This window comes from Haliotis rufescens, unplaced genomic scaffold (assembly GCF_023055435.1).
Source record: "Haliotis rufescens isolate VD_foot unplaced genomic scaffold, xgHalRufe1.0.p SCAF_17, whole genome shotgun sequence".
NCBI lineage: Eukaryota > Metazoa > Mollusca > Gastropoda > Lepetellida > Haliotidae > Haliotis > Haliotis rufescens.
Genome location: NW_025963857.1, coordinates 17,214,773 through 17,240,345, shown reverse-complemented (window position 1 = coordinate 17,240,345; position 25,573 = coordinate 17,214,773). Strand labels below are relative to the sequence as shown.

General features: G+C 41.3%; 1 protein-coding gene across 1 annotated transcript in view; it reads right to left on the bottom strand.

The window, feature by feature from the left end:
- Positions 1-25,573, bottom strand: part of LOC124137961 (Y+L amino acid transporter 2-like) — a 56,709-nt gene that overhangs the window by 14,345 nt on the left and 16,791 nt on the right. The window contains exons 4-8 of the mRNA XM_048397651.1: positions 17,237-17,362; positions 16,102-16,201; positions 15,533-15,577; positions 14,401-14,524; positions 8,974-9,077 (exon numbers count right to left, since the gene is read on the bottom strand). Coding sequence (XP_048253608.1) covers positions 8,974-9,077; positions 14,401-14,524; positions 15,533-15,577; positions 16,102-16,201; positions 17,237-17,362 — 499 coding nt within the window. The remainder of the gene's footprint in view (positions 1-8,973; positions 9,078-14,400; positions 14,525-15,532; positions 15,578-16,101; positions 16,202-17,236; positions 17,363-25,573) is intronic.

The window sequence follows — 25,573 nt, the reverse complement described above, 5'->3', positions numbered from 1 at the left end:
TGCTGTCATCAGGGGTTCTGGATGTGGAGCTGGCTTGTCTTGGCACTCTGTACTGGTGGCTTTATGGGTGATGTAGGAGGCCTTGAGTTCCACATCCTGGATTGGGGTTGTAAGGTAGTAGGCTGTGTCCATGGAGGTTTTACATGGAAACAAAGAAAAGAGAGTTAGCATGTTCAAATAATATGTCATATATAAATACTTCCTTAGTTTGTCTGTAATAACTAGAAAATAAAACAAATATGATAATTATGATGTAAAAGATCAGTACATAATTATTACTAAACGGTGTCATGACCAGGAAGAATGTATTGGCGGCAAATTACAAAAGTTTATCATGAAAAAAAAATAGTAATATCCTTCTACTTTTGGATACAATCATTAGACACATTATATGTGCATGTGCATATAACAAGTGCATTGATTTGTTACATTAATACGGTATACAAAAGGTGTATATCATTGTTAGTTTTTGTAACTATTTGGTTTGCCTTTTCTTTGTTTTGGTTCATTTCGGTTGTTAAGTTTACTTTATTTGAATTTGGTTTGTTTCGCTTTGATTTTCCTTCGGTTCAATGCGATAGGATTTGGTTTATTTTGCTTCGGTACGGTTTGGGTTCGATTCCCAGTATGGTTTGGCTCGCTTCGGTACGGTTTGGGTTCGATTCCCAGTATGGTTTGGTTTGCTTCGGTACGGTTTGGGTTCGATTCCCAGTATGGTTTGGTTCGCTTCAGTACGGTTTGGGTTCGCTTCCCAGTATGGTTTGGTTCGCTTCGGTACGGTTTGGGTTCGATTCCCAGTATGGTTTGGTTCGCTTCAGTACGGTTTGGGTTCGCTTCCCAGTATGGTTTGGTTCGCTTCGGTACGGTTTGGGTTTCGATTCCCAGTATGGTTTGGTTCGCTTCGGTACGGTTTGGGTTCGATTCCCAGTATGGTTTGGTTCGCTTCGGTACGGTTTGGGTTCGTGTCATTTCACTTCGCTTTTGAGATTGGTTGATCAGGTCAATGCTCAAAATTTGTTGTGATACAAATAACTCAGATAATCAGGCTGATGCCATTTGTTCTCAACTGGCGACCCATAGTGAAAAGACTGGACACAAGAAAACATAACAAGATACAGCTAATAGCTGTTTCGTGATTTGCACCGTTTATTCAGGAGATTTTGTATTTTTATCAAGAATATGTGCAATTGGCATTGTTCGGTATGTATGGTGCGTTGATCCTGGTATGGATGAATACTGTCTGTGAGTGAAATACGGTAGGAAAAGGTGTTGATGTTTTCATGGTCTATATCTTGAAAAATAACCCTTTTGGATTTATAAATTGGTGGTTCCTCTGGATCATATCGAGGATTATCTTCTAGACCCAGCCACTCATGGAGATCGTTCCAGCTATCATCAAGGTAGCGCTGTATGAGGTGGGGAGGAACACTTTCGAAATAGCATGTGAATTGACCAGGATATTCTTTATATGAGACCTTGACATAGCAGTCTCCTTGAATAATTTCAATGCCCATAACTCTTTCCATTTTATGATCTACTTTTCGTAGGTGTTTTGGAAAAAACGGATATGGTTTGACATCTAATTCTATGCATGGTTTGGTGTTGTCTTGCTTGACATTTCCGGACATTGTATTCCCTGACAGAACATTGATTGATTTATTGTCTTGTGCTGATTCCTTTTGGTCGAAAAACTTATGATTCTTCAGTGGACGTTTTCGTCGTTTTCCTGACATACTTCTTTTGAGGTGAAATTCTCTCCGAATGGAGTCTGGAATGCTGCTGCCATACTCCCATGTGTTTCCTCTTTCTGGGTCCTTCCATTTTACTCTGTAGTAGATTTTGCCATTTGCTCTCTTGGAACTAACAATTGAGTGGATGCCCTCTGGATTGAAGACCTGAGGGATATCCTTGGTTTGATTACCTGATGTTGGACTTGGAGGTTGTACCTGGCTGTCGTCAGGTTGTTTTCTGGATTTGGGCTGGTGATGCTTACTATTCACTCCTCTTTCCCCTTTGTTTACCTTTTCATTTACCTTGGTTGGAGCACTAGGACCTGGTGTGGCATGATTTTCCTTCATTGTTGCCGTGGGACTGGTAGGTTTTTCTGTTGTACTTGAAGCAGGGATTTTCTTCTTTGTTGGGGTCTTTTGCTTTGGACTCTTGTTGCTGGAAGTACCTGCCTTTGTTTTGGAATTGACCTTCTTACCTTTCTGTTGTGGAGGTGATTGATCAGTAGCCTGGTAAGTTGAACTTGTTGGTGGGGAATTGTTGCTGTCAAGATGAGTATCATTGACTGGTTCCTCGTTGTCATCCATGACTCCTGAATCTATGTCACTGGGGTTATTGAGGTATGGTTCTGGAGGATACTGTGGACGATCAGCAGGATCAAAATATGGCTTCAGACGGTTTGCATGGACCAGTGGTTTGTGTATTTTGTCGTCAGAACATCGGCGCAGTTTGTAGGTATAATTTGGACCTGTATGGATGATATAATAGCTACCATACCACTTTTTGGTTAATTTGTTGGAAAGGCCTTTTTCAACTTTTTGACAGTAAAGCCAAACTCTTTGACCTGGGGCGAATTCTGGTTCTTTAGCCTTTCTATTATATTGTTCTGAATACACCTCCTTAGCCCGAGCAGTGTTTTCAGCTGCGATTGTTCTAGTGATTTCAAGCTCCTCAAGCAAATTGGAAAGATAACTTTTGTTATTGTGGCCTAAATTTTCTTTTGGAATTAATGCTACATCTTGTGGAGCTCTCATTTCCCGGCCGAAAAGCATAACATATGGGGATTTTTGAGTTGATGAATTTGGAGCCATCCGATAGGCCATCATGATGCCAGGAATAAAACGGGGCCAATCATTTTGAGACTTGTTACAATAGGCTCTTAGTGATTGATTGATGTAAGAGTTGAGCCTTTCTACACAGCTGTTTGTTTGAGGATGGTATGGGCTGGTATGGGTAAATTTAATTGCCAAAAGTTCACAAATTGCTTTGATAAGTTTGGACATGAAATTCTGACCTCTGTCTGAAATTAAGGTCCTTGGAGCGCCATAACGACAAATTATTTCTCTGACGAAAACATCTGCTACCTCTTTGGCTTCTTGGGTCCGAAGTGGAAAGGCTTCACACCATCTAGATGATGCATCTGTGATGACCAAAATGTACTTGTACTTATCTGGTGTTGTTGGCAGGGGACCGAGAATGTCAATGTGCCATCGGGTGAAGACCTCTTCTACAGGTAGTGGACGAAGTGGTGCCTTCTTGCCATGGTAGTGCCTCTTGGTCTGTTGACATACCTCACATGTCTGGACATAAGTAGCAATATCGCTGTACATTTTGGGCCAGTAGTACTTAGGTCTCATGGTGTTGTGCATCCTTTCTTTCCCATGGTGGCAACCGCCAAACTCTGAGTCATGATAGGATTGCAGGACTTGATTTCTGAGGGTTCTTGGGACTGCCAGCTGTTTAATGAACTTGTCTGCGTGGCCTTTCTGTCTTTGTGGAACAAATCGGTATAGGATGCCTTCATCAATTTCAAAAGTATTGGCTTCAATAAGAATCTTTTGACGATCCTTTTCATTTTGTGGAAGGACTTCATCCTCTTTGTAGTCAAAGATTTGGATGAAATCTGGACAAATCCTTTGTAGGTGACGTAAATTTGGATGTTCTTTTATACTTACTTCAACCAATGTGTCTTGGGTAACATCAGCATTTGAAGCATGTAATGCTGCGACAACATTAACTGGTACTGACTGATAATCCTCTTCATATTCAAAGGTGGCTGACCAATGTGTTGTCTGTGTGTCTGATTCTAAGTGATTGACAATAGGTGTGCAAATATCCTCAGTCTGAGTTGTCTGTGTGACCTGTGTGGATGAATGGGTGTTTGGCAAGATTGTATTGCTAGTTGATTTGCTTTGCTGAGTTGAAGTTACTGAGAAGACTGTTTTCTCAGCATCTTCTTCTGTCTGATCATTACAGTTAATATTTTCCTCATATTCCCTACGTGACAGAGCATCAGCATTCCCATTGGCTTTGCCGCTGCGGTGAACAATGTCAAAAGTGTAGGTAGAAAGTTCCAAAGACCATCGTCCTAACCTACCTGTGGCATCCTTGATGGATTTCAGCCACTTCAATGCTATATGATCAGTGTAGACTGTGAATTTGGAATTTGCAAGGTATGGACGAAAGGATCTAATGGCTTCAACTAGAGCTAAGCCTTCCTTTTCTGTAATGCTCCAGTTCTTTTCGCTGCCATGAAGAGCTCTACCACCAAAAGCTATTGGATGTTCATTATTTTTCTCGTCTTTTTGACTCAAAACAAAACCTATGCTCATATCACTGGCATCAGTTGCAAGAAGAAATTCTTTGTCAAAATTTGGATACGCCAGAACAGGTGTATTACTCATAGCATGTTTGAGTGTGTTGAATGCCTGATCACACTCAAGTGACCATTGGAACTTTGGTTTCTTTCCTAGTTCTGCCTCCGAATGCTTCTTTAGCAAGGCATTCAGTGGAAGCGCTATGTGAGCGTAATTTTTCACATACTTCCTGTAGAAGTTCGTGAGACCTAAGAAGGAGCGAATCTGCTTTTGTGACTTGGGCACTGGAAAGGTTCTAATTGCTTCAATCTTTTTGTCATCAACTTGAACACCTCCACATGATAAAACATGACCCAGAAAAGAAACTTTGTCCGTTGCAAAATTGCATTTGGATGGCTTTAGTGTTAATTTTGCCTGTTTCAGATAGTAAAATACTTGCTCCAAATGTTGGAGATGCTCTTCAAAGTTTTTTGCTGTAAATTATCAAATCATCAATGTATATCAGCGCAACCTTAAAAAGCAATTTTCGTAGCACTTTGCTCATGAGCTGTTGAAAACAAAGTGGAGAATTAGTCAAACCTTGGGGCAATCGTTTGAATTGATAAAGGCCTTGATGGGTGACGAAAGCAGTTTTATGCTTTGAATCTTCATGTAATGGCACTTGGAAGAAGCCATTAGCAAGGTCTAAAGTTGAGAAGATCTTAGCATGTGCATTGGCGATGTTATCAATAACATCATCAAAAACAGGAAGAGGCCAAGACATTGGTAAAGTGACAGAATTCAACTTTCTGTAGTCACAAACAAATCTATATGAGCCATCACGTTTTTTGACTAGGATAATTGGAGCTGAATACATAGAAGTAGATTCCTCGATCAAATCATACTTTAGAAAATCATCTATAAGTTCTTCAGTGACTTTTTGGAGATGAGGAGATTGACGATATGGTCTACTCTTAACGGGTTGGTGGTTGCCAGTGTCAATGATATGTTGGTGCATGTCAGTCTTACCTAAATCTGCAAGACTCGTTGAAAACATGTTTCTATTTTGTCCCAAAAATCTAAGTAGTCTGTGTCGTTGGTCTGGAGTCAGTTGTGTATTGGTCAAATCAAATCCTAATTCTTGTGCAATTTTAACATAATCCCTGGTGTCATTGGCTCTCTTCTCAGTGGTGTGAACGGTACTGATGAATGGTTGGTCAGAGTCGATTTCATAAACAGAGCCCTGTTCAATGTAACTAAATTTGCCTACAACTGTACCCTTGTCAAGAACCTTTTCTTCTTGGGAGGGATTCATAAGCCTAAATGTAGCAGTTTTGCTTTTCACTTTGGAAAGAGTTCTACCACCTGCTACTTCAGAATGAGCAGTGAGGGAAGCAATGGGTTCAATGAGGATGAGGGAGTCCTCTTTGGTCTCTGATAGTCTAACCTTGAAATGAATTTCACTCTGAGGGGGGATGTAAATCTGATCTATTGTTTTTGCTAATCCACTAATCTCTTGTACTGAATTGGCTATGAAATTGATATATTGCCTGTCTGAGGTGCTGTTGTTAAGTATCAAGGAATGACAGCTATAATCTAAGACTGCATCATTGTCATCAAGGAAGTTTTCACCTAGTATCACTGCCTCTGGAAGTGTAGGCAGAATGTGGAATCTTTGAGAAAATTCCTGATCCTCAATGACAAAATCTAACACAACTGAACCTAACACTTTATGCAATTCGCCGCCAACACCTTTGACCTGTGGAAAGGGTGAGTTTCCAAGAGTAAGGTTTTCAAAAGCTGTGCTAAGAAAAGCAGACGAAATACAAGAAATGGATGCCCCTGTATCTACTAAACAATTTGTTGTTTTTGTGCCAAATTTTGCCTGAATTACACTGTTGGCAAGGGGCGTAACTAAAGACACTGTTGGAATTTCACTTTCAAAGTTACTTTCCATTCCAGACTCCATATTTGCCATGACACCTATTAGTATGTACCGTACTAAATTAAAGGATGACAAGTATTCAACAATGTATTACTTACAATATTTGAAGACTTTTTCTTCCTTTGTTGGTGTCTTTGGAGGAGTTGGTTGTCTTTAATCCAGTGTTGAGGTCAGAGGTAGATGCAGCTTGCTTGTTATTCCATCAGATGATCACGGTTGGGCATGTCCTCCAATGGGTTTCTTGTAGCTGGTCGTAGTTAGTTCCTGGACTCTGTGGTTCCGAAAACGATGATTCTCCGCCAAATTATCATGGAACTGTTCTGGGTGAACAATACCTTCCAAATGACGTGCTGGTTTTCTTGGGGAATTAGTCAGCAAAGAGCCAGAGTCACAGGAGACTAATCACAATTTTATTTACAAGAACAATTAACAATATACTTAGATAATAACTGAGGGTGCCACAGAGAGTCGGTACAACACTCTGGGCTGTGGGAGAGAGGTCTGCTTGGTAAGTTGGTCAAACCCCTTCTCTCCCTAAAACCTGCCTACAGTATGTATTTAACAAAAATTTAAACAATAGAAAGGAATGTGATTGGTTGATACACGATTGGTTGTGTCCTAAGCTAAATGGATGGCTAGACAGAGGGGAATACTAAATCCTGTTTATCCTGTTGGACTGGCACTAATCTTGTTGACATATTTACTGGATGCTTTGAAAGAGATTAGGGTGTCACTATAGATGAGCTTGTGTGGGGGCTAATCCTTAATGCCCTATAGACGAGCTTGTATGGGGGCTAATCCTTAATGCACTATAGACGAGCTTGTATGGGGGCTAATCCTTAATGAGTCTTAATTGAAATAATGTTATTCTAATATACCCCGGTGGGTGATGACAGATATACTTAAATAAATATCCTTTGTCTGGGAGATGGGATCTTGATACCTTAGGCTAGCATTTATCTAAAAGCTTTAAATCAATTAAACTATGTAGACGTAACTCTTGTCTTATTGAATAGTATGTCTAGAAGACGCGCTCCCATTACCTTAGGCTAGCAACCATCTAAAAAGCTTTAACTGAAACTACTGATATTTTATATATGCATTTTACCTAATGATAATTATTACTTGCTAAAACTACAATTATATGAAATGATGTATAAATATTACATCATGATAACTCATAAAAGCACTTGATGTAGATCTAATTATTATAAGATAACTTAGTATAAATGTTATCCCATGATAGTAGTATGTGAGTGATTTTAAGTATCCTTTAGAAATATTCAAGCAACATTGCAAGGTGGGCATGGTTTAAACTATTCTCCAGCAATATTCCAGCAACATCACAAGGTGGCCATGGTTTAAACTATTCTCCAGCAATATTCCAGCAACATAGCAAGGAGGCCATGGTTTAAACTATTCTCCAGCAATATTCCAGCAACATTGCAAGGTGGCCATGGTTTTAACCATCCTCCAGCAATATTCCAGCAACATCTCAAGGTGGCCATGGTTTAAACTATCCTCCAGCAATATTCCAGCAACATCACAAGGTGGCCATGGCTTTAACTATCCTCCAGCAATATTCCAGCAACATCGCAAGGTGGCCATGGTTTTAACTATCCTCCAGCAATATTCCAGCAACATTTCAAGGTGGCCATGGTTTAAACTATTCTCCAGCAATATTCCAGCAACATCGCAAGGTGGCCATGGTTTAAACTATTCTCCAGCAATATTCCAGCAACATTGCAAGGTGGCCATGGTTTTAACTATCCTCCAGCAATATTCCAGCAACATCTCAAGGTGGCCATGGTTTAAACTATCCTCCAGCAATATTCCAGCAACATCGCAAGGTGGCCATGGTTTTAACTATCCTCCAGCAATATTCCAGCAACATCGCAAGGTGGCCATGGTTTTAACTATCCTCCAGCAATATTCCAGCAACATTACTACCAGGAACAGGATTCACAACATTAACCCATATGGGGGAACAGAACCATGGTCTACTGCTAAGTTCATAAGTTCAGAAAAATCACGATCTGACATCCACCAGATCTGCACATGGAATAATTCATGAGTGGAAGGAAGGTTTGTAGGCTACACAGTGCATGTGTCAAGCAGCTCAGGCAGAGTAGGAAATTCACGTGCACTGCGTCACACTCTACCACTGTCTCCAGTCCAACGGATTCTTCTGGTGCACTGAGAAAGTCTACTGTTCCAAAATTTGCCTCCAATTTTTAAAAAGTTTGTTTAACATTTACCATGGTAACCACAGGTACCCCCAGCCTCCTGATGTGGTTCAGGGTTATAAATTCATAATGCCTTTTAGAAAGTGGTCAAATGTAACAAATGTTATATTTGGGACTATACTTTCTTCGCAAAGAAATAATTCTAGTACTTTTGGGTTTTCTGTTGTCCACCTATCAATCAAGCTACAAGGGCGACTAGGCTTGTCGTGAGAGGCGACTAACGGGATCAGATGGTCAGGCTCGCTGCCTTCGTTGATGCATGTCATCGTATCCCAATTGTGTGGATCGATGCTCGTGATGTCAATCACTGGATTGTCTGGTCAAGACTCGATTATTTACAGACCGCTGTCATATAGCTTGAATATTGCTGAGTGCAGTGATAAACAACAAACAAACAAACAAAACAATCAAGCGACATAAACATGACAAAATCTAAACTCACTCACTACGGTTCAAAGGTCAATTCAAGCTTTCCTACCTTCCTGAAGTGAAGAGTAGTCCATTCACACCTCCAAATGTGGAGAGTGCCACAAACACAGGCATGATCCAGGCCATAACACCAAACAGGCGATCTCCGAATGTCTGCAAGAAACAAAACACTGCATTTAACATGCTAAGGTGAGGTGAGGTGAGGTGAGGTGAGACATGCATTCAAGATTAGTGCACTCATACAGCGATGTGCATGCATGTGTGTGTGTGTGTGTGTGGCTGCTTGTACTAGTCCGAACTAATGCCGGTTTTGTAGTGCTAGCCCACTGAGATACCATGCCGCAGTTCAACATGAATACACCCACAACAACCACGGGGTTTTGAGGACCTATTCTGCAATAGAACACCCACAACCATGGGGTCCTGAGGACCTATTCTGCAAGAGAACACCACCAACAACCATGGGGTCCTTAGGACCTATTCTGCAATAGAACACCACCAACAACCATGGGGTTTTGAGGACCTATTCTGCACTAGAACACCACCAACAACCATGGGGTCCTGAGGACCTATGCTGCAATAGAACACCCACAACAACCATGGGGTCCTGAGGACCTATTCTGCGATAGAACACCACCAACAACCATGGGGTCCTGAGGACCTATGCTGCAATAGAACACCCACAACAACCATGGGGTCCTGAGGACCTATTCTGCAATAGAACACCCACAACAACCATGGTGTTTTGTGGACCTATTCTGCAATAGAACACCCACAACAACCATGGGGTCCTGAGGACCTATTCTGCAATAGAACACCACCAACAACCATGGGGTTCTGAGGACCTATTCTGCAATAGAACACCCACAACAACCATGAGGTTTTGAGGACCTTTTCTGCAATAGAACACCCACAACAACCATGGTGTTTTGAGGACCTATTCTGCAATAAACACCCACAACAACCATGGGGTCCTGAGGACCTATTCTGCAATAGAACACCCACAACAACCATGGGGTCCTGAGGACCTATTCTGCAATAAAACACCTACCACAACAACCATGGGGTACTGAGGACCTATTCTGCAATAGAACACCCACAACAACCAGTGGGTCCTGAGGACCTATTCTGCAATAGAACACCCACAACAACCAAGGGGTTCTGAGGACCTATTCTGCAATAGAACACCCACAACAACCATGGTGTTTTGAGGACCTATTCTGCAATAAGAACACCCACAACAACCATGGTGTTTTGAGGACCTATTCTGCAATAGAACACCTACCACAACAACCATGGGGTACTGAGGACCTATTCTGCAATAGAACACCACCAACAACCAGTGGGTCCTGAGGACCTATTCTGCAATAGAACACCCACAACAACCAAGGGGTTCTGAGGACCTATTCTGCAACAGAACACCCACAACAACCATGGTGTTCTGAGGACCTATTCTGCAATAGAACACCCACAACAACCAAGGTGTTCTGAGGACCTATTCTGCAATCGAACACCCACAACAACCATGGTGTTTTGAGGACCTATTCTGCAATAGAACACCCACAACAACCATGGTGTTTTGAGGACCTATTCTGCAATAAGAACACCCACAACAACCATGGTGTTTTGTGGACCTATTCTGCAATAAGAGCACCCACAACAACCATGAGGTTTTGAGGACCTTTTCTGCAATAGAACACCCACAACAACCATGGGGTCCTGAGGATCTATTCTGCAATAGAACACCCACAACAACCATGGGGTCCTGAGGACCTATTCTGCAATCGAACACCCACAACAATCATGGTGTTTTGAGGACCTATTCTGCAATAGAACACCCACAACAACCATGGTGTTTTGAGGACCTATTCTGCAATAGAACACCCACAACAACCATGGTGTTTTGAGGACCTATTCTGCAATAAGAACACCCACAACAACCATGGTGTTTTGTGGACCTATTCTGCAATAAGAGCACCCACAACAACCATGGGGTCCTGAGGACCTATTCTGCAATCGAACACCCACAACAACCAAGGGGTTCTGAGGACCTATTCTGCAATAGAACACCCACAACAACCAAGGGGTTCTGAGGACCTATTCTGCAATCGAACACCCACAACAATCATGGTGTTTTGAGGACCTATTCTGCAATAGAACACCCACAACAACCATGGTGTTTTGAGGACCTATTCTGCAATAGAACACCCACAACAACCATGAGGTTTTGAGGACCTATTCTGCAATAGAACACCTACCACAACAACCATGGGGTACTGAGGACCTATTCTGCAATAGAACACCCACAACAATCATGGTGTTTTGAGGACCTATTCTGCAATAGAACACCCACAACAACCATTATTATACCCTGTTATTTTCTCACCATAATTACACTCTTCACTAGCAAGTACATGCTTATGTCTTACATTTACCTACCGTCACTTCTTATATTTTATTTTCATGTCACATCATTAGCCATGCTTTTCTGTTATGTGCATTCTGACTTTGACACTTGGTTTTAACTGTGATTCGATGTTATCATGGAACCTCGCATGGAGCCAGTGACTGTGGTTACAATGTACTCAGTGTGAGGACTCCTGTCCTGGTTCACATGTACTGCCTTATTTAGGTCAAGGATGCCATACCATTGTCCTTTAGTAGCCAACGGCGTTTAGTTCAAGCATACTTAGGTGTAACATGCATCACTGCCACTAAATGTTGGTAACTTTCATTTTTACGTTTTTCACCTTACATCTTACATATATATCCCTACTATTCATTGGGGGCTCTCGGCTGCCAACCTCCTTTGGGTTTTCAGTTCATTCAGTGCTTTTAATCACCAGTACGGAAGCACAAAATGAGCTGACTAGCCCCCAATTCATACGGCGGCAGGACACTATCTACATGGGCTTACCGATCTTACACCAGGAACCGTTCATGGGGATGTCCAGGTCCACGACCCCAGGGCAACTAATCCTACCATTAGGTCCTCGCCTTCCTAACCACGAGTCCACGACCTACAGGTTACTTCCCTTGCCTTCTAACCGCGGGTCCACGACCTACAGGTTACTTCCCTTGCCTTCTAACCACGGGTCCACAACCTACAGGTTACTCCCCTTGCCTTCTAACCGCGGGTCCACGACCTACAGGTTACTTCCCTTGCCTTCTAACCACAGGTCCACGACCTACAGGTTACTTCCCTTGCCTTCTAACCACGGGTCCACGACCTACAGGTTACTTCCCTTGCCTTCTAACCGCGGGTCCACCACCTACAGGTTATCCTTCATATCTAACATACCCAGGGTTGGCGACCCTCCGGCAACTGAAGTAGCCCCCTCAATTCTCCTAAGATGTTGTAAATAAACATATTTTTACCTACATCATGTTTTGTTGTTTCTGCACAAAGGGACCAGTTATTTAATACAGGGGTGGGTGGTCAGGCACTTTTGATGCACTAGTTTACAGGAAATAATGACCCTCCACTAATGCTTGTCAAATTTCGGATGACTCTCCCCATGTCCTTGTACATATTTTTCATGACCCTCCCTGAAAAGGCAAAATGGCCATAATTTCATGACCCTTATCGAACAGGTATATTAATTTTTATGACCCTCTCCTAGAGACTGTCATGTTTTTGGGTGATGACCAGTCCCAACAACTGCAAACAGAATCAAAATAATCTGTTCATAACTCATGAATAAGTCAGAATCAATTCTTTCCCTCAGGCAGATATACAATACCTGGTGCGTTAGTTATGCGATTAACACCAGCTGTGTACAAGAGCAGATGTTCACTGTCTGGTGCATCATATGGTGCAGTCACACGCTAAATCTAACTATCATGACTATGAGACAGTGACTTTGTAAATTCACTAAACACCAGATCCTAGGTATTTAGACTTTTTGACTTCACAAATATGTGTGAGTGAGTGAGTTGGGTTTAACACCGCTTTTAACAGTATTCAAGTTATATCACGGCGTGTCAGCTTGATGTGGGAGGAAAGCCCGAAGTGATGCAGGTCTCAGGCGTTTACCACTTCGGTGTGTGTAGTGTGTAGTGTGTAGTGTGTAGTGTGTAGTGTGTGTGTGTGTGTGTGTGTGTGTGATATGCTGATTAATAGTACTAGCCATTGAGATACCATGCCGCAGTTTAACACCCTGATCAGGCCTCAAAGTTTAAATTTTCACCATGTAGCCATATGGCTACCAGTATTTTTTTCCAGGTAGCCAGTGGTAAAATCAAGAAGTCAAGCCAATATTGTAGGTAGCCAAAAGCATTTGAAATGATCTTTTATCAAATAACTATTATTATATGTACAAGTTATAGCACTAGTCTTGGAATTGTATATTAGTGGAAACTGTACTTGACTTTTGTTACTTGTGACTTAAACAATGATGCAATTTATGTTACAGGATTATGTAGGTATGTCCTTGCTTATCCAATGAGCATTGTCAACTGAAATACAATACTAATTACATTAATATTTATGTATTTCGGATAATTGTCGACTCTTGGAGGAATTATTTGTGAGTACATTTATTAGCAGATGTGTTTTCCCAGACCAGCTGTTATTTAATTTTGTGTCTACAGATGTGTAGCAATTGAATTTAGTCACCACAAGATATTTTTCAAGGTAGTCATTTGGCTACCTCTGAACTTTGAACAGTAGACAAACTGAAATTTAGGTTCCAATGGCATCGGTTTTAGTCGCAACTTTGAGGTCTGCTGATATGACTACAATACTGATCAAAGTGATGTTAAACCAAACTCACCCACTCATAATAATCTATGACTCACTCAAACATAAAGCTCTATGACATGTTTGTGTGTCATCATACTAAAAAAGATATTGGTATTCTAGCCTAGATCGGGAAGGGTGGAAACTAGACCTTTATGGTCAGTTAACTCTCTTGCCTCGGGAAGATGCTGATCGCATGTCATCATACCCATACATCATGGTCCGTTGCTCACAATATCAATCACTGGACTGTCAGGTCTAGACTGAACTACCGTATTCAACGTAATAAGCGCCCCGCTCTAATAAGCACCAACGACGATATTTGCTAATATATTGGCTAGTGAACAATCTCAATTAGCACCCCTTCCGATTTATCAATTTACACAAGACTTATTTTTTCGTGTATAATACGCACTCCTGTGTTACATGCACCCTTAATTATGGGCAATTAAATCCTGGAAAAATATATCTGTCGTATATAAACATTTCAGGCTGTCAGCATAAACCACGAAATTTACGATCTTGCAACTCTGTTTTTTTTCCCCCAAAATAATATTCTAATAAGAGCCCCCTATTTCTAATTTTGAGAGCACCCTGGGCGCTTATTACGTCGAATACGGTATTTATATAGCCTTAACATGGATAAGTTTGGTGGTAAACAACAAGCAATACAAAGTACTCAGAAAAGAAGTAGACTTAGAAAAAAACCAATTGATTTTTGTATATTCCACTCACCACAGCTACGGCATTTGATAATAAGATATCTGCTGGTGAAATGACTGCGAAGTATGCCACGTTGGCCATCACGTAGACAACCGTTACTATAGGGATGGATATGTAGATGGCTCGGGGAAGGTTTCTGAAATATAACCAGGTACAGACTGCAAGTACACACAAACAAACCGCTCACAAGGGTACTTGCTCAACATTTTAAACCAGTCAAATAAAAAACATTAGTTTAAATAACATTATTTATGATTAATGTATAACCTGTATCTTTTAACCTACAAAGAAAAGGCTCTGATTGGTTCATTTACGTCACCTGCAAACAGTGTTGGGTTAGCATGAACATATACTATGTGTCTGAAGCAAACCGGTGTGTTAGTTTGCATTGTTTCTGGTCAAGTAAATAACAAGTCTTTGAAAGGCATTTAGAAGTGATACACGCAAGTAAGAGAATTTATGGATGTCAACTTCTTTATTATGAGGAACATAATGTTTCGGAGTATATGTTCACTCCGTCATCAGGTACTACTACTACTACTACTACTACTACTACTACCCTCACCACCACCACCACTACTACTACTACCACTACTACCACCACCACTACCACCACCACTACTACCACCACCGCTACCACCACCACCACTACTACTACCACCACCACTACTACCATGTACTACTACTGCTACTACCCTCACCACCACCACCACTACTACTACTACTACCACCACTACTACTATTACTACCACCACCACTACTACTACACTACCTCTACTACTTGTAATAATAACATAACTTGCAATTGCAGACTCGCTTGGGAAATACAAGTAATCCAACACGCATGCATGAAATCAGTATGACTACATAGAATACTGTAGAATATTGTTCACCCAGACAATACCTAGTAAAATAGTCCAGATTAACAAATGTCTGGGTTAGCAAACTGTGTGTGGAGTGAAGTTGCTGTGACATATATAGATGGTCCATACAAGCTGGTCTGTAAAGCGAGGTTTCCTGACTAATGGGGTCCAGACTATAGAGGTTTCCCAGTATCAAACATTGAGTAGTATATCCCATGACTTGTAGTACATATTGTGAGCTCTAGCATATTACTACACAACAACAAACATTTCACACTCACTTAAAAGGATCTATCATTTCCTCTGTAACAAAGTTGAGGAAATTCCTGTGGAGACAAACAAAGCATTCAGTAATATGATAACTCTTCTTATAATCTACTGCCACTTTTGCCTATATTTTTTTTTATACGTGGTAAGTTGCATGCAATGCATGGAGTTGGTATTATGTGTAAGGAGCTAGAGAAGTCACATGACCTAACATGGCGTCGTCCATGGATTCGCCGAGAGCTATCATCCATTCTAGAGTAAATATTCGAAACCCCATATTTTCTTATCTGTTCTGTTATTTCTTGGATTTTTGACAGTTCATAAGTTAGTTAAGTCACTCATTGGGTTTGTTCGATTATGCAAAACTTCGAGCTCAATGTTTTACATTTTCAACCAAAACCGGGGAATTGTGTTTTAATGCTGATGTAACTGAAACACTGTTCAAAAGCTATTAAAGTGGCAGACTTAAACCCAAACTCCTCTCTCTTAATGAGTAATGAGTGAGTATGGTTTTACACTGCTTTTAGCAATATTCCAGCAATATCACGGCGGGACTCTATCATAATGAATGAAACAAACTCACCATCCAGCATAAGCAAAGAGACCGGAGTAGAAAGCTAACGATATATCCCCGACACTGTCAGACGACCCTTCAAGGCCTGTGGCTAGGTGCTCAGTTTCACCTGCAATGAAACAGTTCATGTTTTCTATATTTTGGTTGATGCTTTATTTGTTTGTTTAACGCCGCACTCAGCAATATTCCAGCTATATGACAGCGGTCTGTAAATATTCAAGTATAGACCAGACTCCAGTGATTGACATCATGAGTATCGCTCAACACAGCTGAGATACCACGACATGCATCAATCAAGTCATCTAGCCAGATAACCTGATCCCATTAATTGCCTTTTACAACAAGCATGGGTTGTTGAAGACCAAATCTAACCTGGTGAGGTGAAATGGGGTTTAACGTAGTGTCCAAGATTATTGCACTTATATAGCGACGTGCATGTGTGTGTGTGTGTGGCTGCTTGTACTAGTCCGGACTGATACCGATTTATAGTGCTAGCTCACTGAGATACCATGCCGCAGTTTAACATGAATACCCCACTCAGACACAGTATACTGACTCCGAGCCGACCAGTCCTTGTTTTAGCCCCTTAATGCCGAGCGCCAGACAGGGTAACAACAAGTACCATCTTTTAACGTCTTTTGGATCGAACGCTGGACCTTCCGCTCTACCATAAGACCACGGAGGCGGTCAAGTCTAACCTGGGGATTGGTTGATGATTTTATAGTAACGTCTCTTCATCATGTTCATCTGGAAACAGCAAACACTGCACTTTCAAGTATTGTGAAAGAAATAAAATATGCTTACCCACCTAGGCCCATCATGATAATGTCAGGATATTATTGCATCGTATACCCACCCAGGCCCATCATGATAATGCCAGGATATTATTGCATCGTGTACCCACCTAGGCCCATCATGATAATGTCAGCATATTATTGCATCGTATACCCACCCAGGCCTATCATGATAATGTCAGGATATTATTGCATCGTATACCCACCTAGGCCCATCATGATAATGTCAGGATATTATTGCATCGTACACCCACCCAGGCCTATCATGATAATGTCAGGATATTATTGCATCGTATACCCACCCAGGCCCATCATGATAATGTCAGGATATTATTGCATCGTATACCCACCTAGGCTCATCATGACGATGCCAGCGATGGTGATGATGACTAGGGCGAGAAGCTTGGCTATTGTGAACAAGTCCTGGATCCGAGTGGCAGCCTTCACACTGGCCATGTTCACAAACGTCAGAATACCTGCAAACATACCATACTGATAACAATTCACAAGGAAAGATTGGATAAGACATTTGTGAAAATCTTGTGTACACAAATATTATGTATCTTGTGATATAGAAATCCAACATGCCGGACAAAATACATCGCCCATTAATGCCGAGAATTTAGAAGCCTCAACTCTTGATTGACTGACTGGAGCTTTGTTGGAGGTGTTGTCAGATCTTCATGCAGAGAGGTATGGTATTGGAGCACATGGAGTAGAAGATCTGACTTCAATGAGATTGCTGTTTTGTGTCCTCAGATCTTCCCACATCAGAAGGGGCCTGGGTGGCCCAGTCCTCTAAGGCACCGCGGTTTGCTGTACAGAGTTGCACCCTTTCGGCATGCCAGAAACCTACGATTGTGGGTTCGAATCCTGGTTTCTAGGTTTGTCAGCACCATACCCGTGCTTGTGGGTTTCATCTAAGTGGTAAATGTTGGAGACCTGCATCACTTTGAGCTTTCCTCCCACACTAAGCTGACACTTTCCCCCTATTTCCTGACATTTGGGTATTTTTACTAGAAAAAACTGTTTCGTAATAAGCCCTGAAAATCATTTAAAACTATGAAATAGTAGTATACCTGTCTGCGTCTGCTCATGGCTCCCTCTCAGGGAAGTCATTTTTGTTGGCAAAACCTAGCATTTCGAGAAAGTTGCTATTTCTTTAATCACCAATCAGTGACTGTTTAAGAAACAACATGTACATTGACAAGGCAGGATGTGCTTTTTAATTGGCATCTACCAGTATGTTTGTTGCATACTGTTGAAACTGTTGGGTAAGTCAACTTGGCAATCAGCTGATACACAATCATTTTATCTAACAGTTGTATTATCTAACAGTTGTAACATATGCATTGAATTTATTTCAATAGCGTGTTTATAGTTTTTCTTGCGTATTTGATACGCTAGGATTTGATTTGTTTGCGTATTTCAGTTTAATAAATGTGTATTTTACGCAAATACGCAGCTTATCTCGAGCTCTGCATTATTTTCAATGGGATCACACCATTAAACATTTCAATGTGAGTGAGTGAGTGAGTGAGTGAGTGAGTGAGTGAGTGAGTGAGTGAGTGAGTGAGTGAGTGAGTGAGTGTGCAAGCGAGTGTGCAAGCGAGGGAATACCAGAATATTAATGAGGGATACGACGAATAAAAAACACTTATAAACATTTGTGATCAAACAGACAAGACAACTTCTGTTAGTACAATCCATTTCCCTGAACACAGGAAAAAGATACACCGAATTGAAGCTTTGAGATCTTTACATTGAGAAGTCAATTATCTATCTGTTACACTGAATGACGACAAGATTCCACCCACCCTCTGGATAAATACACCGAATCGAACACGCCCCCGCATGTTGGTGCCACTGCCTGAAACTTTGTCACAGAGAACTAGTTGACTTTCAAATGAGACGACCCAAGAACGCACATTCCTCCAGAATTTGTGATCCTTTTCAATGAATAGTATTAAGAAAATCAATGCCTGTGTTATAGATAGCAGCAGCAATCACAGCCAGGCTCTACCGTTATCCAGGAACTTCCACATCATTACAAGCCGAGACAATGCAATATTTGACATGTCTGTTTGACATGTTTGATGGAAACCTTGTGGCAAGGAGGCAAACATCTTGACGACCGTTCCTCTGAGTAATTGATGACTAAGTAATCCTAAAAAAAAGTCATTTTTACATGAAACGTAACAAGATACATGAATCTGATAGAACTAATATTTGTGTCTGACGTATCAGTTCATGTTATTTTCTATGTTTAAATTGATTGGGATCTAACAATATCGGTTTCTATGGCTACTGCATGAATAGCTTAGATATATACTTCCGATGTAATGCCATGTGAAATGTTAGATCTCTGACTGGAGTGAGTATGGTTTTACGCCGCTTTTAGAACTATTCCAGTAATATCAAGGCAGGGGACACCAGAAATGGGCTTCACATGTTGTACCCAACTGGGGAATCGAACCCGGGCCTTCGGCATGATGAGCGAACACTTTAACCACTAGACTACCCGACCACCCCCTCTGACTGGCACTTCATCTGTCATTACACTTCTGTTCTATTAGAATGTTCTTAGGTGTCACTTTACGTTTGGCATTCTTTGAATAAATCAACTAATTTCAATTCTGAACCCACACTGTGGGGATGCTAGTTCCCCAACAACATATGCTGGTTGTCAGGTGACCAAATGGATTGGGTGGTCAGGCTAGGTTGATTGAGTTGGTGGATTGCGTGTCATCGTACCCGATAGCCTGGTATAATATCACTCACAACATCGCTCACTGGATTGTCTGGTCCAGACTCGAATATTTACAGGCTGCCATCATATAGCTGGAATAGTGCAGAGTGTGGCGTCAAACAAACTTAGAAACTTGAAATTTCAATAGCATCTTGAGATTTCAAGTCAATATCTTGAATTTTCAAGAACCCCCCAAAAAACAAAAGGCCCTAAAAGGCTTCCATAGATATCCGGAATAAATAAATGGATGATAAAATGTAACATTGTAAAGTAAGCATCAAAGCCTCTGTATCTTTATTGGCCCTGTAGCCGTGCACCAGTGAGAAAGTGAGTGAGTTTGATTTTATGCTACTTTAAGCAACATTCCCGCAATACCACAGCAGGGGAAACCAGAAACAGGCTATTCAAATTGTGTGCTCTGCGCCATAGTTGTAATTTCAAAGAGAGCATACTGCAGACTTGGGACAGAATGTCTGCCCCTGAGCTGGTCCTGAGACATTGCTGAACATGCATCTTGTGAAGAAAACAAACAAACAAACAAACAAACCGGGAAGCTAAAATATTGTGTAAAATAATAATTATGCAGGAAATACTCGCACCAAGTCAATGGACATGTTCGGTTAAATATCAGCATCAATATAAAGTTACAGATTGTCAAGTCACATAACAGCGTAAATCGACAAATTAAGTACTACAATGACACAGGACAGTTTCCTGAAAACATATTGCTTCGATTGCTCTGACCAAACAAAATATCCATGATAAAAGATATTGTTCTCAGCTATCAACACTCTCTACTCAACTTTCAACTGATCACGATGCGAATTTGGCACTCAATTCTGATAACTGACAGTACCGTTGGATCAACTTGTAAGTGTACTTTGCAAGGTAATTTTCCGAATTCTTCATGAAAAACGTCACGTCCAATGTCAGAACTAACACAACTAGCATCATCAACATGATCAACGCTACCAACTACGGTCTCAAAGGAGCTTTATATTTAAACACTTTGTTGCTTAATGATGTACTCATAACTCATGTAGTCATAACTCATACTCAAAACTCATAACTAATATTCCAGCAATATGACGGCTGCACGTCAACATTCAAGTCTTAACCAGAAAATGAAGTGACTGATATTGTGAGCAACGGTCCACACTATTGTAGTTCAAGCAAGTCACTGAAAACTCAATTCAGTAAGACGCCTCTATATCTGTCCTCCAGTGGGCAGAATGTGCTCGGATCTGAGCAGTGTGTCAGTGAGTATGGACCCGTGAAGATTCTGGGGTAGAATAGGTCTTCAGCAACCCATGCTTGCCGTAAAAAGTGACTATGCTTGTCGTAAAAGGCGACTAACGGGATCGGGTGGTCAGGCTCGCTGACTTGGTTGATGCATGTCATCGATCTCAATTGCGTGGATCGATGCTCATGATATTAATCACTGGATTGTCTGGTCCAGACTCGATTATTTACAGACCGCCGTCATATAGCTGGAATGTTGCTGAGTGCGGCGTTAAACAACAAACCAACCAGTGAGTATGGTTTTACGCCGTTTTTAGCAATATTCCAGCAATATCACGGCGGGGGACACCAGAAATGGGCTTCACACATTGTACCCATGTCGGGAATCGAACCCGGGTCTTCGGCGTGACGAGCGAACGCTTAAACCACTAGGCTACCCGACCGCCCCTGGATCTGAGCAGAGATTGTGGAGTTTCAAGTTACAAAATGACATTCCATTAACAGACTCAGTGCTGGTCCTTATGCAGAGAGGGCTGGGGATGACTTATCTTGAAGACATTTAATGGAGATAATATTACCAAGCAAAAGCCACTGTGTTACAAAGTATCTAGCAACCAGCAATGCTGCTGGGGAACATGTCTATCTCGACATCCCCGCAGGGTTCCTGTGTACAATGTTATCATGGTTATCAACATTCCCGGTGACAAAACCCATCTACTGAGAATCCCTGGATCCCAGCAATGGTACATAGCAGCCACTTGTGTCGGCAATAACAACAACAACCTCATCACTGTAGTTTTTCCTGTTCCAAGGATTCTTGACAACCAGCAATGTGAGCTCTAATCAGGTCATACCTCTGTCCCATTCCACATTCTCAACCAGATATTCCTGACTTAACTTAATGGTTAACCTTGCTACCATCTGGTAAGTATTTCCTGGACAGTTGCCAAACTAACTGTCATCAACAACTGTGCAAAGTCTCGGAGTCTGCCGTGGTACCTATCGTGTTGTATTTCAGAGTAAACTTAAGTGACAAAACCCTTTCTATAATCTCTGCCAAAATCATAGTCCATTGTACATTTTGTACAATACAGACAACACTACTGATCAATTATAACAATCATCATCATCATCATCATCAGTCTCGTAGACAACATCAGGATTCACTCTAGGAATTTTCTGACATGGGCCCTTTATGTGAAAATTTCAAATATTCCAGAGGTACGCCCATACAGCTAAATGTTAAAATGACCCATTGTATTTGTAAATGTCGTCCTTTTCTCAAATTTAAGGGCTTAAAGCACAAGGCCCCACCCTAGAATTATCCCTGCAACACCAACATGCTTGCAGTCTGTACCAAAACTTTGGCGTCTACTGGCCGAACCCATCACTTGACATCATTGTCAGTACATCTCAGTGTCAATGTACAGACTTTTATTAGCAGATATATTATTACTAGATCTAAAAATATTTTCTAGACTCGGGCTTTGGACTAGTGGCTAAGTCACAGACTACTCTCGTGTTTGTTACCATGGTTACTAGAATGTCGAAACATCTTGGCACAATGATTAGGTCCTTTACATGTCTTCATCCAAGCAGGACATTTTTTGCATTCCAGAACACATGACTGAAGCCAGAGAATTTACATTCCTTTGTGATTGTGAGGCTTCCCTTTCCTATCAGAGGATCTGATCTGTAAAGCACTTAAATGAAGAACCAGTCACTCAGTCCATGACACTTGTGCACATAGATGTGATGCTTCTGCACTAAGACACATGGAAATACACTTAAGAGTTCACAGAGTTCCTCTAGCAGGCCTAGCTGTTGGCCCGTGGCCAGTTCAAATTACAAAGGGCTTGCTGAATCGTAAAGTAAAATGGCTAGTCAAAATTTCAACCCTTCTCTGTGTATATTTAATTTTTTTAAATTGCATCATCTTGGTAGAATGACAACCAGCCACCATTTTGTAATGTTGTGTGCAACAACTTCCTTATTTGCTCATATATCGCCTTGAAATGCGGCAAATGGAAGCCAAGATCTAATCTCAGAGCAGGAATAAATGTTTTAGTGGTCAGTAGTTTTCAGAGCATGGGTAGTTACGAGACTACTTGGCTGCAACAACTGTGTGTAACTGACAGTGGAGAGGACGTCTGTTGAAAATCTGAAAATTTTAGTTAGTGTGATTGAACATGTTGAAGCCAAAATACAGGATTTATGGCAGATATGTAATAGAGGTAGAAATTTCATAACAATTAAATGTTTTAGTGGTCAGGAGTTTTCAGAGCCGTTTAGTTGTAGGCCAGCTAGTTTGGAGAATGGCCAGTAACTTTCAAACGAGGCAAGCCCTGCTGGTTACATGCAAATTTGTTGTTGAGGTGAGGTGAGGTGAGGTGAGGTGAAGTGAGGTGAGGTGAGGTGAGGTGAGATAGGGTTTAACGTGGCGTCCAAGATTATTGCACTTATATAGCGACGTGAATGCATATGTGTGTGTTCGTGCCTGCTTGTACTAGGCCTTCGACGAATATCTTCACAAATCTGTATGTCGTCGCCTCAGATGTGCAGGGATTGTCGCCAGAAGACCCTCCAGACGTCCCATTTTGACAGGAAACCACTGTCAAGCACGTCTACAGTGGAACAGACAGCGTCTACGCTGGACAGCCATGCAGTGGAGACAAATTCTAATCACTGACGAGTCTCTTTTTCACCTCAGCCACAGCGATGGACGGATTCGAGTGTACCGACGTCGAGGTGAACGTTACGTCAATCATTGTGTCATGGAAGAAGATCGGTTGGGGGACAGCAGCGTTATGGTATGGGTTGGGATTACAGCAAGACAGAAGACCCGTTTGATAGTGGTAGAAGGAAATCTCAATGGACAGCGCTACCGTGATGAGATCATTGCGTCGTCATGACCCAGGCATCACCTTTCAACATGACAACGCACGGCCTCATATTGCTGGACATGTTCAGGATTTTAACAGTATTCCAGTTATATCATGACGTGTCAGCTTGATGTGATATTGCTGGAATATTGCTAAAAGCTGTAAAACCATACTCACTCACTATAGTGAGACAGTTTGGCCAGTTTAAAGCCCTTTTGAACATTATGTCAGCATCCCAGTTCATATATTCAGTACAATATTCTTCAAAACCAAGTGCGCACTATACGTAAGAAAAGATTCTATGTCACAGCATGTCAGCTCGATATGGGCTGAAAGCCAAAAGCATGTGCCAAGTGTTGTGTCATTTAAAAAACATCTTGTGTGCTCCAAACAAACAAGAAAATACATGTTCATTTGTGTGGTGAAACCGTGTCATGAATCTGACTGTGTCACTGAACGCTACATCAACACTGCCATATTACGTCAACCATTGTTGTGTTTGTTGTTTGGTGCCGCACTCAGCAATATTCCAGCTATATGACAGCAGTCTGCAGGGATTGACTTAGGCCGCGATTCCGTGATATTCTCGCATAGTTGTCGTAGATATCGCATCAACATTCAATCAGCGCGATTGAAAATCGCGTAGATCTTTCAATAGTTTTATCTGCATTAACACTCTCATTTTCACCTTCAAAAATAAAAAATGTTGTATTGCTTGAATAAATTTATCTACGGTACCTAAAAATGTCAATAAAAAACTTACACGCTAGTTTATTCAATAGTCAAATGTTGTCAATCGAAACAGCGATTTGCATACTTGCAACATTGCATGCTATCTCTTACTGTGCATAACTGATTCCTATATCACTGCATGGAGCTTTGTATCAGCTGACAATGGTGGAGTGTGCAACATTTTTTTTATCCCCGATTGGCAAACAAGTGTTTGTTTTTACAAACTAGACACTTTGGTAGGGCACGAAAATCTTACTCCGTGATCTACAAATCCAAGTCATTAAACATATTTTTTTAAGACTAAAATCCTAGCAGAAATCAAAGACGATGATCTTCATGTATGTGCCTCCATGCAGAAATCAAGAGGCAGAAATCAATCAAAACACGAGCAAATTTCGATTTTGGAATGACAGCAAATCTAAAAACTATATGAATATACATACAACTCTCCATAATAATCTATGAACTGCAGATCAGAAATGATTGCAATTTAGATGAGATTCGCCACCGGTGGAAGAGTTTTCATGAACGTACCCTCATGCAAGAATGGCCACCGTGCTGTCATTACAAATTTTGAACTATTTCTAGTGGCCCAACAGCAGGTTGAATTTAGATTTTTTAGAATATGCTTCGATACGTTTGCTTCCAAATTTGTCCATAAAAATTGAAAACTGTTACTTAATCATTCAAATGTAACGCAAACATCATGAATGTCAAGTCTTTGCAACTTCCGGTTACCTGTAAACATTTCTGCCTGCTGCACATGTGTGAAATAAATGACTTAATTCTGGCTAATTAGGTGAGGTGAAATTGGGTTTACTTATATAGCGACGTGCATGTGTGTGTGTGTGTGTGTGTGTGTGTGTGTGTGTGTGTGTGTGGCTGCTTGTACTAGTCCGGACTGATGCCGATTTATAGTGCTAGCTCACTGAGATACCATGCCGCAGTTTAACATGAATACCCCACTCAGACACAGTATACTGACTCCGAGCCGACCAGTCCTTGTTTTAGCCCCTTAATGCCGAGCACCAGACAGGGTAACAACAAGTACCATCTTTTAACGTCTTTTGGTATGACGCGTC